Source organism: Cornus florida, unplaced genomic scaffold (assembly GCF_030987335.1).
Source record: "Cornus florida cultivar Cherokee Brave unplaced genomic scaffold, ASM3098733v1 CherokeeBrave_3.0.0_Hap2_Chr04, whole genome shotgun sequence".
NCBI lineage: Eukaryota > Viridiplantae > Streptophyta > Magnoliopsida > Cornales > Cornaceae > Cornus > Cornus florida.
This window is the reverse complement of record NW_026775574.1, coordinates 104,619,991-104,637,191: the sequence shown is the minus strand read 5'-3', so window position 1 is coordinate 104,637,191 and position 17,201 is coordinate 104,619,991. Positions and strand designations below refer to the sequence as shown.

General features: G+C 35.1%; 1 protein-coding gene across 2 annotated transcripts; it reads right to left on the bottom strand.

Annotated features, from left to right (window-relative positions):
* Positions 1 to 1,708: 1,708 nt before the first annotated feature.
* LOC132304445 (peptidyl-prolyl cis-trans isomerase CYP95-like) lies at positions 1,709 to 15,080 on the bottom strand. Of its 2 annotated transcripts, XM_059802123.1 has the most exons (14): positions 14,997 to 15,080; positions 12,355 to 12,477; positions 12,098 to 12,152; positions 11,512 to 11,600; positions 11,180 to 11,204; positions 9,618 to 9,656; positions 7,643 to 7,760; positions 7,206 to 7,333; positions 6,335 to 6,698; positions 5,539 to 5,651; positions 4,252 to 4,459; positions 3,449 to 4,165; positions 3,269 to 3,331; positions 1,709 to 2,303 (listed from the first exon to the last, which is right to left on the bottom strand). In XM_059802123.1, the coding sequence occupies exons 2-14, from the start codon at positions 12,427 to 12,429 to the stop codon at positions 1,985 to 1,987; spliced, it is 2,313 nt and encodes a 770-aa protein (XP_059658106.1). In that variant the 5' UTR covers positions 12,430 to 12,477; positions 14,997 to 15,080; the 3' UTR covers positions 1,709 to 1,984. The 2 variants fall into 2 exon arrangements, with proteins under 2 accessions (XP_059658106.1, XP_059658107.1); XM_059802124.1 differs by lacking the exons at positions 11,512 to 11,600; positions 12,098 to 12,152; positions 12,355 to 12,477; positions 14,997 to 15,080 and adding an exon at positions 11,329 to 11,364.
* Positions 15,081 to 17,201: the final 2,121 nt, after the last annotated feature.

The window sequence follows — 17,201 nt, the reverse complement described above, 5'->3', positions numbered from 1 at the left end:
ACAATAAAAATTTGATAGTGGTCATGGCTGGAAACTAAGGTAGATATTGAATTTACGAGTTGAAAAACAAAATTCACATAATTAGGGCTACGGTAAGAGATTTCAATTAGGGCTTCGGTATGGGGGTTTCAATTAGGGATAGGATAAGAGGTTCCAAGTAGGGCAGCAAATTACATTCAATTAGGGCAGCAAATTACCATCAAATAGGGATTACCTTCAGTTAAGTCTTTAAAATCACTTCGAGTGATTCTTTGAATGGAGGAGAGAACGGCGACTTCAGATTACTTCCTCAAAAACTTCTACCCATGATTGTTTAAAGGATTTCGCAGAAAAAACTCTCAACTTGCGCTGTCCTTTCAACCCTCCTATACCTTCCTTTGTGGATCGTTTTGTGTGTATATATTATATGTATATGTATATATAAGTGCTTTGGTGACTTAAATGTCACCAAAGGTATTTTAGTCATTGGCAAAATACCTATTTTGGCTTTTTTAATTGATTTGGTACATCAGAAAGGTAATTTCGTCCTTTTATCATAGACATGGTGCGTAATGTGATCAATTTTCATAGTGTTGGGGGTTTTCTAAAGTAGGTTGGGGGTATTTGATAAAAAAAAAGTGATAGTATTGGGGGTTTCGTGAAACTTGCCCTTTAATTTATCCAAACTTCATAAGAGGTAAATGTAATTTATCCTAATTAAATTAAATATTATTACTACATCTACTTCTAATTAATATATATATATATATAGGAAAGAGTTAAGCCCATCATTTTTTTTACCAAAGGGCATCAATCCTAATGGTATAATCTCCCCATCGATCCTAATGGAGAGGGTTCAAGCTTAAGTATGGGCAAAAAGTGTGTGAGTTGGTGTATTAAAAAAATATATATATTTTGGGCTTGTCGGTTCTTCATACTATATATGCCAAAATTATACCATATATGCCAAAATTATACATGATTGGTAAGAATGGAATATGAAATACTTTTTTTAAGTAATGATCCAAAGTAAGAGTCAGGATGACTAAATTTATACGAGTAAAAGATAATGTTATGAATACATCATCCGACTTTCAAATTACTTATCACTTATTCATAAATTTTTTATTTTTACATGATCTTATTAAAAAATCATGGAATGCTCCAATTATTCCCCATTGTATGGTCGGCCTACTTTCTTGAAGAAGCTCTCTGAGAGGAAGCCGCCGATCTCGTACGAGTTTGGAGGCAAATAGACAAATTTGCAAGTGTAGGGAATGAAATAGCTTTCGGGCTCTTTGAGCACAAGAGTGCTTTGTTATATACTCTAAAACACTTCCATAACAGGTGGTAACCAATACAATCACATATTTCCTGTATACAAAATTATGATCTGTGATGCCAAAGTCAAGATGGCTATGAATCAAGACTTAGAAAACATCAAAGCAGCTGGAAAATTAGCGTCTAAGAAGCATGGAAAATTAGCGTCTAAGAAGCATTGACTGCGTCACGGGACACGAACACGATATGCATTTACCGAGCGCAGAGACTTACTGTATAAAACTTTCCTCAAAATGCTTTGACAATACCAGAGCGACGGTGAAGACAAATAGATGGTCAAGCCATGGACAGGACATGGCTTACTTTGTGGCACTTAGTGGGGAAGAACTTCATCCCTTCCCAAAAAAACAACCAAATTCCACATAATTATGATTATCTCATCTCCAAATTTAGCTTCAACTCAAATGACTGCCTAATGAAATATATATATATAGTACCACAGTAGCTACAATATAATTTATAATGCATATAACATCCATCATCCAACAAGCACCTCTAAAGCGCGTCAACGACTTGGTCCGAGTAAAAACCAGAAATGCCACTACAAATAACCTTCTAGCATCATAATAAGAACAACAGTCAAAGGCCATTATGAAAAATCTGTGTCTCTCGTCATGAAGATCAACTCGTCCTCGCTGTGATCACAATCATCACTCCTAAGTTCTTACCTCGGGCTGGAGTCTGGAGAGCCATCTCCATAGGAGACCAGGCCCTCCTTCCTAGGGGGACTACCAGGCGAAGACCTTGACGAATCTTTGCTTGTGCGCTTGGGCAATTGCGAGTCAACTGATGACCTCGAGTTTGATGGGCTCTGGCTGCGAGAAGGTGACCTCTGTCTCTCAGCCCGTGGAGACTCGGGTAATCTAGACCTCTCCGCGGGAGAGTACCTGCGAATAGGGCTGCGGCTATAACGGCGGTTACGATAACGGATTGGGCTCCGCGATCTAGTAGGGCTCCTAGTCCTGCTTCTTCTGCTTCTGTACCTGCAAACAGGTGTTACATAGCATGAAGTGTTAAAAGTCCTATTAATAATAGCAACAATTTGGTACCTTACCGAGAAAATATATATATACACATATATTATGGTGTGTCACAATTGAGGAAGGTTTGGTGGGGAAGGGGGAGCAACTGGTCAGAATGTTAAGAGTTTGGGAGGATTATTAATTACCAAAAAATTGTTAACTAAATTATTAATTACCAAAAATTGGAAGGTCCATCACAGATGAAACAGATTGCAATAGTAATAATACATGCAGCAGCATGGTCGCACTTAATTCAATTTTCAACATTCATAAGCATTCACAATTCAACTAAATTATTAACTACCAAATAAAACAGATTGCAATAGTAATAATACATGCAGCAGCATGGCCGCACCTAATTCAATTTTCAACATTCATAAGCATACACATTGTGTGTAACATGCACATAGACTTGGGAGTGGAGCTAAAATTCCATTATTCAAGCTACATGCACCTATTTCATATGGAACCAAACAAAAGACAAAAGATTCAACAATCAGAGAATACAAGGGCATCACCATGCTCCTTCCATACTCCATCCTTTTTCAATTTTTAAAGAACTACTCCAAATGTAAAAAAATTAACATACAAACAAGTCATATTTTCCATTTACAGCTTTACAATTTTTCCATTCCAAAGAAAACTAGTATAGAGCTGTATCCTGATATAACAGCTCAGAAGTATGTGAGAAACAACCACCACATGTACAGGGTTGCAAAAAGGAGTCAATCTAAGGCCTACCCTACAGCAGGAGGAGGAGGAGGAGGAGAAGAAGAAAAAGAGCGTAAAAGTAAGTTGGCAAGCCCTGCACAAAGGTCTCTTGATAAGCACAAGCTAAGATTTTAACAGCCACGAAGAAACAAGCTAGAACTTGTCAGACATAATGTATAAGATGAAAATTTAACAAATGCAGGCAGATAACAGACCTTGGAGTTCTTCCTCGAGGTGGGCTCCTGTAACGCCTAGGAGATCTCCTATAACTTGAATATCTAGCAATACAAACAATCACAAATGATAGAGTAAATTACATTCTGCAGAAAAAACATGACATTGTCAATAGTACCTTTAGTTGTTAATGGTTTAACATAAACAGTTTTGCTTATTACCTATCATGATCACGTCTGTTGCCATAACGATACGGCCTTGAAGGCGAACGTTCAGGAGAACGAGTCCTGTATCTGCGTGCATAAGAGTATCGCTCACTGAAACCCCTTCCCCTTCTGATGCGCTTCGGTGACCCATCTGGCGAAAGACTTCTTGATGGGCTCCTTCCACGATCCGACACAGGTGACTGTGCTTTGGCTCCTGCACTTACAGGGCTCCCTGAATAGCTGCGATGATTATTTATTATAGCTGCCCTGACTGGACCTCGGCTAGTACTTCTCCTAGAAGGGTCCCTACCCGAGCTTCTGCTTATGCTTTTTTGAGAAGATCTAATGGGGCTTTTGCTTACAGATTTTTGTGTTGACTTCCTCAATGAAGTTCTTGGAGGAGTTCGGCTGGGGCTTCTCTGAGGCAGAGGGCTCCTGCTAAGGCTTCTTTGATATCTGGCTCTCAACGGACTCTGGTTGACACTTCTACCCTTTTTGCCTCTAACTGGACTTCTGCTGACACTTCTGGCAGGGCTTCTGCTGGTGACACCTCTAACTGGACTCCTACTGATACCCGTGCTTCTTTGTAAGATGTGTAGGGGGCTTCTATTACCACTTGGTCTCCTGCTCAAACTCGGTCTCGGGCTCACACTTGGGCTCTTGCCCAAACTCCCATTGGGACTAATAACCATACTCTTGTTCGTAGTCCTTTTAGGACTAACGCTTCGGCTCCTGCTCATCAACTTTCAATAAAATGCCAGATCTGGAAGAATAGGTAAGCATAAAAAATGAGATATGAGAAGAAAAAAAAGGTAAACCTAGATTTGCCTGGGTGATCATCTACTACATCAGGTCTATCTGCACTTCCATCCGATTTAGTTTCTGCTTCAATGCCATTGCTTTTCCGCTCACCATTTTCCTTGGGATATTCATCCTCTTCCCTTTCAAGCATATCAGTCACCTCCCCCTTCTTATGATGAATGGAAGCCACTTCTCTCTCCTCAATCAAAGGAAACTGATTTCCAACTATAGAGTGAACAAAAGAAGTTAGCTGCACATCTAAGAAAAAGGAAGCATTTTAGAAAGGCAAAAATAAACAAGATTTATGTTTTACCTACGAAATCAAGATATTGGTCATAAAAATCTTATAACATGTTACAGCCCTTATATGCAATACTGCAGAGAATGCAGTCCATGCAAAAATTAAAATGCTATTCATACCTCTAGTAAAACACCATGGCCTTCATTCAAATTTCTCAAGCATTCAAACAACTGCCATGCAAAGAAATGCAGACAACCATCTCATTATTCGACAGCCCCTCATTCTAATGCATAAGAATACAAGAAACATAACTCAATTTAACTTTTCTACCATGGGGTAATCTGGTTATCAATACATGAAGAACTTGCACATATCATCAAACTGGTAAGTAAAATAATTCTTTTGTGAGTAGTTCACATTTTTTATGGCTCATCGGTGTCCTCCAATAATACAAGTCATGTATATTTAAATTTCCTGAAACAAGTTGATACTTACTTTCTTTGTGGGGTGGGAGAACCAAGAACTTTATGATCAAAATACGTCTCAAGTTAGGTAGAATGTTGATACCAACAACTCGTTTAGATAAAAATAAAGCACATGCACAGAAAAAACATCTGTGTATACAAGTAATCATAAATCACAAGAATAGCAGCTAAAGACTTGGTGAAAAATTAACAAAATAAATTCAATCATAGCAGTTATCTGTGCCGGATTTTTATGCTTCACATAAGAATTGTATGATCAAAATGCATCTAAAGTTGGTATAATGTTCTGTACCCCCTCATTTGGTTAACAGTAAAGCACACACAAACGGAACTTGGAGAGTGAAAGAGCTGAACTAGCAAAAGGTCCAAAAAAAGAAAAATAAAGGAGGTAAGGGCCGTAAGGCTGTAAGCAATCATAAAATTCAACAATAGCAACTGAAGAATTGGTGGGAAAATAATCAAATAAATTCAAGGCCTAACTAGAAAGCTCCAAAAATGATAAATAAATGAGGTAAGCAATCATAAAATTCAACAACTGAAGAATTGGTGGAAAAATAATCAAATAAATTCAAGCATACCAGTTATCTGCGCCTGGTTTTTAAGCTCATGATTTGGACCTTGTACATCAACACCGTTCTCATCAGAAGCACTTCCACTTTCACTCTCAGTACCAGTAAGACTGTCTGACGCCCTTTAACATAACAAAAAGGAAGAACTTCAGCATGTTATAATTCTCAACACTAAAACAGTAACAGGGCAATTCATACTTCGAATCAAAAGAAGAGAATAAAAGAGATCTTTTACCACTCTTTCATAAAAAGTTCCAAGAAAGCCCCTATCAAAGCAGGCAACAAGTATTTAAGAAAGAAATATGCACACACTGGCATATTATATATATATATATATATATATATAGAGAGAGAGAGAGAGAGAGAGGAAAGACACGAGAAGGTCGCTCAAGAAATACTCATGCAGCGCACTGGCTCCATGAGTGAAATGGTTTAGATGAATCTTAGGGTATACTTTCAATATAAGAACAGTTGAAGATCACATTGAGATACAAAATTGATTTAAACAAAAATTTGCACATTAGGACTATGTTTAATGAGTCAAGGACCATGATATAACTGTTTTTTCAACTCCCAAAACAACAGAAACGAAATCTCCAACATTTATTCATCTCTAAAGATTCCTGTTCATCAATAAGTCAAATTAAACAGTTTCAAACCAGATAGATTCAGGAGATTATGATTTTCTCATCTAATTGTCAACAAAAATAAACTTTAAGAAATTGAGGACAAATTGGCAGTACATACGGAACAAATATGGGAACATAAAACACAATTATAAAATCAATAATGTCTTAACAACAACCTTTTTGATCTGCGCTTTGATCTCTTATCACGCCTATTGCGCTTTTTTCCATGCCGTCCATCCCTCCTTTTTCCATGTCTATATCTCTCTCTCTTGGAAGACCTCTTTCTCTTCTTTCGCCTGTCCTCACTTGAAGAACTAAGATCCGATGATGACGATGTATATAAGTCAGAATCACTATCAGATTCAGATGAATCTATCTCAGAATCCGAGGGACTGTCTGAATCAGATGTATAATATTTTCTTCTCTTTTTCTTTTTGTCTCTTGAAGATTTCTTGTGTTTTCCTCTACGTAGCACTTCATGACTATTAACCTCAGAAGAAGCATCCTTCCTTATTTTCAATTTATTCGTTAACTTTTTTTCTGCACTTAAAAAGAATAAAATCAACAAGTAGACAGGGCAAAAAAAAATTATATGGACAATGCTCAACTAATAAGGATCAAGATCCACTAAGTTGAAGCTCCTTTAAGCTACCATAAAGTGAATCCTCCCATGTTGACGCATGTATACTTTACTCAAACTCACGGCATGCATGCAGTGAGAGACATCATGCTTTGTCTCTTTAAATCTTAATTTGCTCCCTAACAAACAAACAAACAAACAAACAATCCTAACAAACTAATTACCAATAGAGCACGATATGACACACTGCATCCAATAGACCTGAGTCAGGGAGAATTCAACTTAGTATAAGTTAGAGAATTTTCAACTTGGAGCATCCTTATCCAAAGGTAAATCTTGAATATCCTTTAATGTTAAAGGAACGAGAATATGCGTATAAACTATGGAACCTTTGCTTGAATATTCTACAAATAAATTCCATGACAAGACAATGTCACTCTGAAATATAGTTGAATTTTGATTCTCACCCTCATGAAATTCACCGCTATTAATGATCTTCACCATTACAGCAGGTCTCCCTTCTTGATCACCCACATTCTCAATCTTTTTTAAAACTTCCTGTCCTTGCACAAGTTTCCCAAAGACAACATACTTCCTGTGAGACAATTTATAATTAAGATATTTGAGTACAATGCAACAAATTTCATGTATCAAACAAAATTGGAACAATTTGTAGAATATTATTGGAATCAGCCCAAGTACAGTTTAAAATGCACTAATAAAAACTGAATTAATTGCTATAACAACATCAACCCAGGGAATATTCGCGGTGCATGTGGGACGGGGGGACTGCGTGTGCCCAATGGTGTGGACTGTGGGGTGCTCTAAGAGGCCCGGCACCACCATCGTCGATAAAAAAAAGGAAAAAAAAAAAGTGCTGTAACAAAATAGCAAATAAACAAACCTGTCAAGATGATGATTAGCCTTGAAAGTGACAATGAATAGAGAACCACATGTATCACGATCAGCAACAGCCATTGATAAAAGACCAGATGCATTGTGTTTTAGCTTGGGCGGCTCATCTGAAACATGTCCCAATTACACCAGTCACTACTTGGTAAAATAGACCAAATAAGTATTAAGGTTTACACAAGACAGTTATTTTTCCCCAGTGAGTATAAACTATAAAGTCAAAGAATAAAAAATATATATATTATATTCAGGGGGAACTACAAACACAAAATCAAAGAACCTTTTATGGACATGAATAAACAGAACAATTATAAAAATCACAAAACACAAGAAAATGAGACAGCATCCATACATCTCCAAAAGGAATGCATGTATTCAATGACAAGATTGCTAGATCAGTATTTCATAAGCACTCTAGATCCAACCTTTCCAGTTTGAGAAACACAAGATGCCGTGCTTATTGAAAATACACTTCACCACAAACACATTGTATGCATCAATGATAGTTATAACTTTTTAAAATACCATCAATACAAAACACAATTCTGAACAACAAAAACAATAGTTGCTCTGATTATTTTTGTATTGGCAGTTAAATCCATCATATTCATGAAAAGTTAGATGTTCCATTACGTCATGATGCATCAATCCATTCGTAATTATTTAATCCACTCTCTAAATAAATAATGTGTTACAGAAAATAACATTTAGTTAAGGTGAATGGCAGTGGCAGTGATGGCAGATGTTATCAAAGCACTAATGGTAATGCAGTTGCTGTGGCATCATGTAAGAGAAACAACAGCTGCTAAAGCAACAAAGTAGCGACAGTTAAGAAGATGCACTGGTTGATTTGGTGAAAGCATTGGTGATGTTAGCAAGAGAAACAAAAACACTCACGATCAATGTACTGGAGGTGGCAGGGGGCTACGTCATTACTGTGATAGCAATTTATCATTGCTACAACAGTAATGATAGTATTGACAGATGCAACAATGCTACAGGAAGAGTGAGAAAGGGAGGGGGAGCAGCATCAGTAAAGGTGGTGTCACCAATCGTTGCAGCAATGTTAGTGAATAGAGCCTAGGTGTCAGTAAGGCAGCAGCAGTGGTGATGGTGAGCATTGCTGCGTGTGGAATGACACAATACAAGATGGAATTTATGACTTAAGTAAGCGTTTTAAACTTCACATCACACAGTTTGACAGGTCTACCATAATCAGTGGTGAATCCACCAGGGGAAGCCAGGGTGACAAAGAAGCAGCCCCCACTCACCCCGCCCCTGCCCCCACAAAACATATAAATATATATACACACAATTCTACTAAGGATACTCAATTGCGAAAGAGAGAGCAAAAAAGGAGTCTCTAATGGGCTCAACACTTCTCACAGTTCAATCTGTCAGATGAACATCATTTAAAATTCTTTAACCCTTTTTTTTTTTTTTTTTGATAAGTTAAAATTCTTTAAGAAACTATCATCCACATTCTAAAAGTGGTGGATAAATCATTTTTTTTTTTTTTAAATTGACGTGGAAATGGGTATCTCTCTCAATATAATACCATTAATATGATCATAATACTTTACATAATTCATCATATATTAATGAATTTCCTTTCACATAATTTCTTTTCTACTTAAATTTTGTCAAAAACACAATTTAAATCCACAGCAACATCTATGAGGAACATTGATTTGTCTTTCAATTTTTTTAGGTGAGAAAGGTAAAACACAACAGAAGTCATACATCCAAATGACAACTTGTCTAACAATGCATATTTTGAATTGCCATCTAGCAGACAGAACAATAATGATGCTTGAAATCTCTGCAATTTTGAAGAAGTCTAGCCAATAACACAAAACCAGTTGCTTACTCTATGTATCAATTACTTAAAAGGATGGCATCATCACTAAACCATCAGGATTAAAAAATGTGCCTGAAAAGGAACAAAAATATAACTGTGTGCTCACCTGGAAATTCATCCCCATATATACTTTCTCCAAAAGTCCCTGCAAAGTAGGCGAAAAATTAAATTCGCAATAGAAAGTGACAATGGAAGCTAAGCAGTTTTATCAACTACAGAATAGTCCCTCGAACAATGCATCATATCCCGAAATGCAGGACAACAGTTACAGAACAATTGTATAAGTAAGACAGACGAAGTCAAATGAGGCTTACTCAAATAATTTGTTCAACCTATAATATTAGGTTATGTTCTACTTAAATTTCCTCATCCTCAAGCTCAGGCCCCGGTATACAAAGTCGTTAAATATTCTTGGACTCATTTAACATCCCACCCCTTCTATTATACCAGTTAAAATCACAGAGAAGATGGTGAAGAATGGCTGTCCCACATCTTTTGCTTTCTCTTCGTAAATGCTTTGAGCAACTAAACAAATTAGATGCAATGGTATTCATACTGAAATATCTTTTTGTTTTTTTCATAACTAGGAGTCTAGGTTACATGACAGTTTACATTGTGAGAGCACTGACAAGAAGCATTGTAACAGGCTTCTCCAAAGTATTATACTTCCATTGCTGTATCGCTTGCTTTTTCAAGAATTCTTAGAACATTTAAAGAGGTAATGGAAAAATACTCAACTAGGGCTTACTACTTAACGTTCAAAGTAGTCAACATCCTAAAGCAAATACGCACCTGCATAACAATCGTCCTTTTGGAGATTCCAACTTTTTAAGGGGATGTGTTTAATGTAAATTGCCCTCAGAAATCCCAAAACTAGCTTCCAAAATCTAAATATTTACATTGTTAATTTAGGAAAATTTTTAAAACCCATGGACAATTTAGGGAAGTTTAATTTTTTACATTGACTTTTCAAAACGGACACTTACTTTTAACAGGCATTTAATTTGGGATGAAGGAAGTATGTATATGTGCCTATACGTCTTCAAGAAACACACTTGAATTTTATGGAGGGAGTATGCGTATGTACATGTGTCATTGCCTGTTTGTCCAAGGCATGTTTCCAATGCGTAGGAATCACAACAAGGTCATGCACTTGTGCTGTCTTCTACCACAGTGAAGTTAAGAGTTACTTAAAAAAATTTAACAGCTTCACAATAAGTGGACTTTGTCATAGTTTTTGGTCACTAGGTTATGCTCTTCTAGTTAAAAAGTCAACTTGGCAAACTGTTTCAAGTAAATTTATGCATACTAGGCTAAAGTATTCCCAATAAATAGATAAGAGCTTAAAGTAAGGGTGCAACAAAAAAGAATAAATTTATTTTTCTCCCTTTGAGAGAGAGAGATTGCTTCATCTCAACTATCTGGTGTCCTCTGTCAATGATACTGTATAAAAAAATTAGGATTCTAACCACTAAAACAGGTATATAACCCTGCAAACACCAGAAAAAAGAAAAAGGAGGGTAGGAAAACGCATAATAATTACATGGTTATAATCATCAAGAGTAAACATAGAAAATTAATAAAAAAGTCGAAATCATAATTTGCCTCAAATATGCAATCCTAGAACAATGTAAAACAGATACAAACAACTGATCAAAAACCACATACCATCTCGTTTAAGAAAATCACCACCCTGCAAAAAATGAACATAAGTTAATTAACTAGCAATCAAGGAAAAAAAACCATTTATACAAAACAGGTTTGGATACAGTGAAGTTTAGTAAATTTTTTAAGATGGACAACTTAAAAAGTACAACCTTAAAACTACATCACAAGAAAAGCAGTCGTGACCATCATCCCTGTATCCTACAGCATAAACAAGGATAGCTGACTAAAAGACAAAGACCACTTCTAAGTCATGCTCAACCAGAAAATTAAGCATAGGCAATGTGTAGCATTCATTCTAAAAAATAACAATTTGAATGCAAAAAAAAACATACCTGAGCCATTGATCCTTTAATTATGCGATGGAAAAAAGATCCTTTGTAGTGCAGAGGTCTTCCAGATTTACGACTTAGTCCTTTCTCCCCTGAAAAAAAAATATATAGATAATGATAGAAAAATCAGAAAAGTTGATTGTGATTCACCATCTGACAACAAAATGGATTAGGATGCAAACAAGGTGAAAGATTAGATTTCCAAATTCATGTTAATTAACAGCATTACAAGTCAAATGGCATACATGAAAACACAATAATAATCAAATATATATATGTATATGACAAGGCTCAATCTCATTGAATTTTCTTTCGCTTGATTTGTTAAACACGATGGAACTCATGACTACAGCATATAAACTAACAATAATAGGTCACAATTTAATTTCAAACATCCTTGCACTTTGAGGCTTTCCAAGAGTCAGTGCAATGGCTTCTCCGTATGCTTAGACAGTGGATGAAGTATTTGCACAACATAAAATGGAAAACTATTGAAATGCGTTTAATTACATTAACATGGAGCTACATAAGAAAATGGATTAACATAAAAATAAAAATAAAAATAAAATAAAATAAATAACTTACATACCTGTACAGAGTGCACGAAAATTTTCTGCAGTCTTGGGAACAACATCAGAAAAAAGCTGTAAGGTAAACAATGACCAATCATATACATGTTCTTTTATTTTTTTGGCATGAGGAATAATACAATATTAAATGATTTTTAAAAATTTAAGAAAGAATCAAAGGCCTTACAATAAACAACAAAAAAATGTAGCAAAAAATACACGTAAAAAGAAATTTTCACTCAATACTTTAGTTGATAGTTTGAATAAATAATAATACCTCAAAAACCATTTTTTCAAAAGGATCACCATCGATAGACACGTCCAAGAAAACCTGAGGGTTCTTCTTGTTCATTTTCTTCGTATTTCAAGAATACAATATCAAGCCAGTGTCGCCAATGATCTGATGGCAAAAGCATGCATTAGCAAGAACACAAACGCGATCAAGATATAAAAGATAAAGAAGTCATCACACATACACTTCAGAGCAATCTACGAACCCATTTCAAACATGACACGTGACAAGTGGTGAGCAAGGACTACAATAGATGTCGGAAAAAGGTGCTATTGGATGCATGGCCAACAAGGGCGTCAAGCAAGGGGAGACAATAATTCCTGGAGTAGCCACAATTCAAATGAACATTCCCAATGATCCTGTATTTTTTCTATTCTAATTAACATACCCATGTCAATACAACACAACATGGGTACGCATATAGGATATATGCCCACACTCTGATACTCTCAAGTCTCAACTTGTCATGATGGAAGAAGAAAAAGCTCAAACTATAGCAAGGAAGGGTTTCCAACTTCTAAGATAGATGGAATTCCCTTTTCTTCACAATACTACATTTAATTTAAATTTTAATTGTGTATTTGTAAAGAATAATAGCATCTCATAGTACCCTATTATATTTATGTATTTAAATGTGCAGAAATGTCCATGTACTTGTATCCAAGTTTTTGACGCAATTCAAGCCAAGACTCTGTATCCTTATATTTAGGGAAGTATGAGGCTTTGACACAAGTCTGCACTAAATACACATACCTGAGTTCATGTAACATAGAACCAAATAAATTATTGGGACAGACAAATGGGGATGGATATTTTTAATGGTGTTCACACTCCTTCAAAAACTCAAACCCAAGCATGTGGTTTTCCTATTAATGTGTATCAGTAGCAAATCTAGCTAGCATCATATAGTTAATGAGACAAATATTTAGGAGTGCGACTAAGGCAGGGTCAAACAGGTTGAGGGATCAACCTAGGCTCAATCTAAGGTACAACACCTTTAACACAGGCCCAAAGCAACCAAACCCAAGCTCTCCAATCGGAGCCCAATCCGCACTATAATCTTTGCATTTGAGTAAAGGTTGGGTTCGAAATTTCAAGCTAAAAGCCTAACCATCAAGTTGATCTCAGGTTAATTTCAGGTCGCAGCACTGTGGTACTTCTATGTATTTTAAAAATAGAATATATAAAGATAATAAACTCTCAAGAAATAGATTCTTCAAAGGATTAATTTCCAATAAATCAAGATTTAAAGAAAATAAATCAAAAAAATTGTTGATGGCAAAAATAAAGATATCTATGTAACATAAAAAATTATATATTCTGATTTATCTTGGGTTGGGTCCGGGTTGGTTGACACCCCAACTGGAGCTCGACCCAAATCAAGCCGAATCGGCTTCTTTTCAATTATCGTCATTCCTTTTTGTCCAAGACAAATCCTGTATTAAATCCTAGCACATCAGATCCCCACTTGACTCAAACCCATTCCTTATAGCCTCAATTACCTTTAAGCTACCAACTTTAATTAATCAATTCAAACCACTCACTTTGGGTTCAACTTGTAGTACATTACTATGTATAAACTTGTTGACAACACATTCAACTTCTTTGATTTTCCCTGCATTTGCCACTAAACATCTATATCTCCTCATTGTGTGACCCTCAGATGATAGGTGAGATGTTATTTCCTACACAAGACTCAATACCATAAAGCATGAAATACCCACATACCTCATCTAATTTAGTAGGGAATTGATGATCACACAACTCTTGAGACCTACTACTTGCAAGTTGCAATGGTAATGCGGCTCGGAAATTTGTCAACCCAACTGACAAACCAGATAGTTCTAATGGAAACCATACTTTTATGAAAAGATAACCAATTAGTAAACACAATTCATTCCACATTTTGTAAATCAGCAGAAATAATGTAGATATCTTATCATACTAACAAATCATATCAGAGTCTAAATACTTAGCTCCACTTCATCCCATACAATAGATCAAAGCGGATATAACAAGTACATATACAAAAACAGCTACTTCAGGCAGAATCATGCAGTAAAAAAGCTAAAAGTTCAAGAAATTGATTTAATCTGAATTATTAAAAGTTAAATCACTTCTCCAGTTCATCCACCCTACCAAGGGAGAAGCAAACCGCCCAGCAGAGCATTTATTTAGCAGATGGAAACAGATTGGACTATACAGTTCGAGCGCATACATCAATATAAAAACAAATACATATAAACATATATATACACGTACATGGGAACGTACAAATGCACATATACGACCATATTTTACCAAAACTCCAGATATATCAACTCCAAAGCTATCAAAAACATATGACTACAAGATCAGACCAAACATTAAACCCTACCAAATTCTTTCACAAACATGAAGCAAAAAAACTGATCACTTCAGAACAGAAACCAAAAGGAAACAGTAATCGGATCCATCAGTGACGTGATTAGACTACATTTCAACAAAATTCACGAAATTAATAACAACCAAAGTAGAGAAATTACAAGAACATATTGCAGAGAGGTTCTAACAAGTTCAATATCCGATAAAATTAAATACACGCATATTTATACAAACATACACACATAGCTAACCCTAATTTTTACCTGGTAGATGACGCAGCTAGTAGTGCTGCTGCTGCTCCTCCACAGAAACGTAAAGAAGAGAGGAAGAGTGTGGGTGGGAAGACGGAGGCAAAGCGAACCTAGTACTTCCACTATCTACGTAATTTACTGAATTGACCCTGGGTTAGTCTGGAATGACATACATTGTCCTTTTGACACAAGAAGCCCAAACAAATTTTTTTATTTTTTTTTCTATGTACTTCTTATTTTTTTTAATAGTAATATGTACAAAAAGAATACTAGTAAAAAAAAAAAACCCTTCCTTTTAAAAGATATAAATCCTCTATATTCTTATTCTATTTAGAAAATGGGCATTATGGCAAAGAACAAGAAGAAAACAACAGGCGATATTTGTCCAATAGTCACTATTTAGAAAACTAAACAATATATAATTAATTCTATTAATAATATGTATCATGCATCATATAGCATTACAGTGGAATTTTTATTTAAATTAAATCTAACGTTGACATTCCAAACTCATTTATCTTCTTTTTTAATACTACAGAATCACTTTCTTCCTATTTTACATTTTCAAATTTTAAAATTACCAATTTTATACCTATTGTTAAAAATAAAAATGAAAAAGAAGGTATTTATCATTAAAGCATCATACTTTCTCTATGTGTCCCCACACAACCCTTTTTTTTTTTTTTTTACCTGGCAATATGAAATAGCCAAACGGAATGTACAACAGAACACAAAGGCATTAGTCAAATACCGAACAAAATTACCATAACGTGTATACAGGGCGGAGTCAATGCATGCCCACGGGAAACGGAATTTACAAAACACAACCAAACAAAACAACACAACAAAGAAGCATAAGCCAGACATCGAACAAAATCACCATAACATGTATGCAGGGGCGGAGTCAGTGTATGCCCAGAGGGCACTGCCCACTATACAAATAGAATTTTTTTAATATTTTATGTGTTTTTATGGAAATTTTTATATAATGTTCCCTTTAAAATTATTTCTAATTTTTTCTAATTTAAAGAGTTAAAATTTTATTGTTAAATTAAATTTTAATTGTTTCCTTTTTAAATTGTCATTTTTCTTCTTCTTTTTTTTATTTTTTTTCCCTGCGTCTATGTAAGCATCTCATCAACTCGGTTTTGACCAGAATCAGGAGTGATTAGGTGGCGATCACATGCTAAAGTTATTATTTTCTCTGTCTCTTCTTCCTTATTTACTTTGTTCTGAAAAAAAAAAAATTGGCTGAAGTCTTGGGACAGCGAAAGCACAAACAAAGAGAACCAAAGAAAGAGAAAAGAGAAAAGATTCCATCGTGATTCTGTTTAGATATTACAACAATGCAGCAACACCACACAGTATACATAGAAACCTAAGACAAAATTCCAAATAAAATACAACTCTAAAATAGATATTTAAGACAAAATTCCAACAAAACCAATTTATGATGCATTTGAAACTCGTATTGCATGATTATAGAAAGAAATTTTGAAAATATCTTATTAACCCAATTTTGGTCCGCATCAAGAGTGCTTTCACGTGCCTAAAAAACATTGACGTTTGGAGGCCAGTCATTTAAAATTAATTAAGGACACATTCCTTTAAATAGCCTGTTTTATTTTTAAAATATTAATAAGTCCTCAAAATAAATCAACATGTTGAAAACTAATTGGAAAAAATGAAAGAATCTTCAACAAAGAAGAATAATGTGTGATTTATATATGTGTTTTGATTCACTACTGTATTTGGGTAAATATATTAATTTTTGTTCAAATTAGATTTATACATATGAGTTTAGGCACATAGCCTAATATATATTTGTTTATAAATATGGTGATTGGTGGAGAAAGGGGTGGTGGTATGAGTTGAGAGGAGATGATGGCCATCGTTAGACAATGGAGATGGCCATTATTAGAGGGTGGGATGTAAGACGCGGAGAAAATAGAGTGATAGATATGAAAAGAGAGAAGATAAATATAATAATGATAAGTTAATTATTTTTTGAAAGACTATAATAAGGCTGAGTTGTTGTTCCTCAAAATGCTATAATTTCTAGGCACATGATAAGACCATATGACCATAGTGGTTAAGAGCCCGTCTCTTGAACTCAATTATAATTGACAGGGATTGACACGAACATGATATGATAAAAAAATGAAAATTTTTAAAATTGGGAACTAATATATTTAAAGAATATTTTTAAAACATACA

Bases quoted from the DNA above. Each gene is read 5' to 3' on its own strand.
- LOC132304445 (XM_059802123.1), bottom strand. From the start codon at position 12,429: ATGAACAAGAAGAACCCTCAGGTTTTCTTGGACGTGTCTATCGATGGT. The intron at 12,153-12,354 runs GTATTATTATTT...TTTACCTTACAG, and splicing joins TTGAAAAAATGGTTTTTGAG to CTTTTTTCTGATGTTGTTCC. The intron at 11,205-11,511 runs GTATGTTTTTTT...CATTTTTTGCAG, and splicing joins TTAAAGGATCAATGGCTCAG to GGTGGTGATTTTCTTAAACG.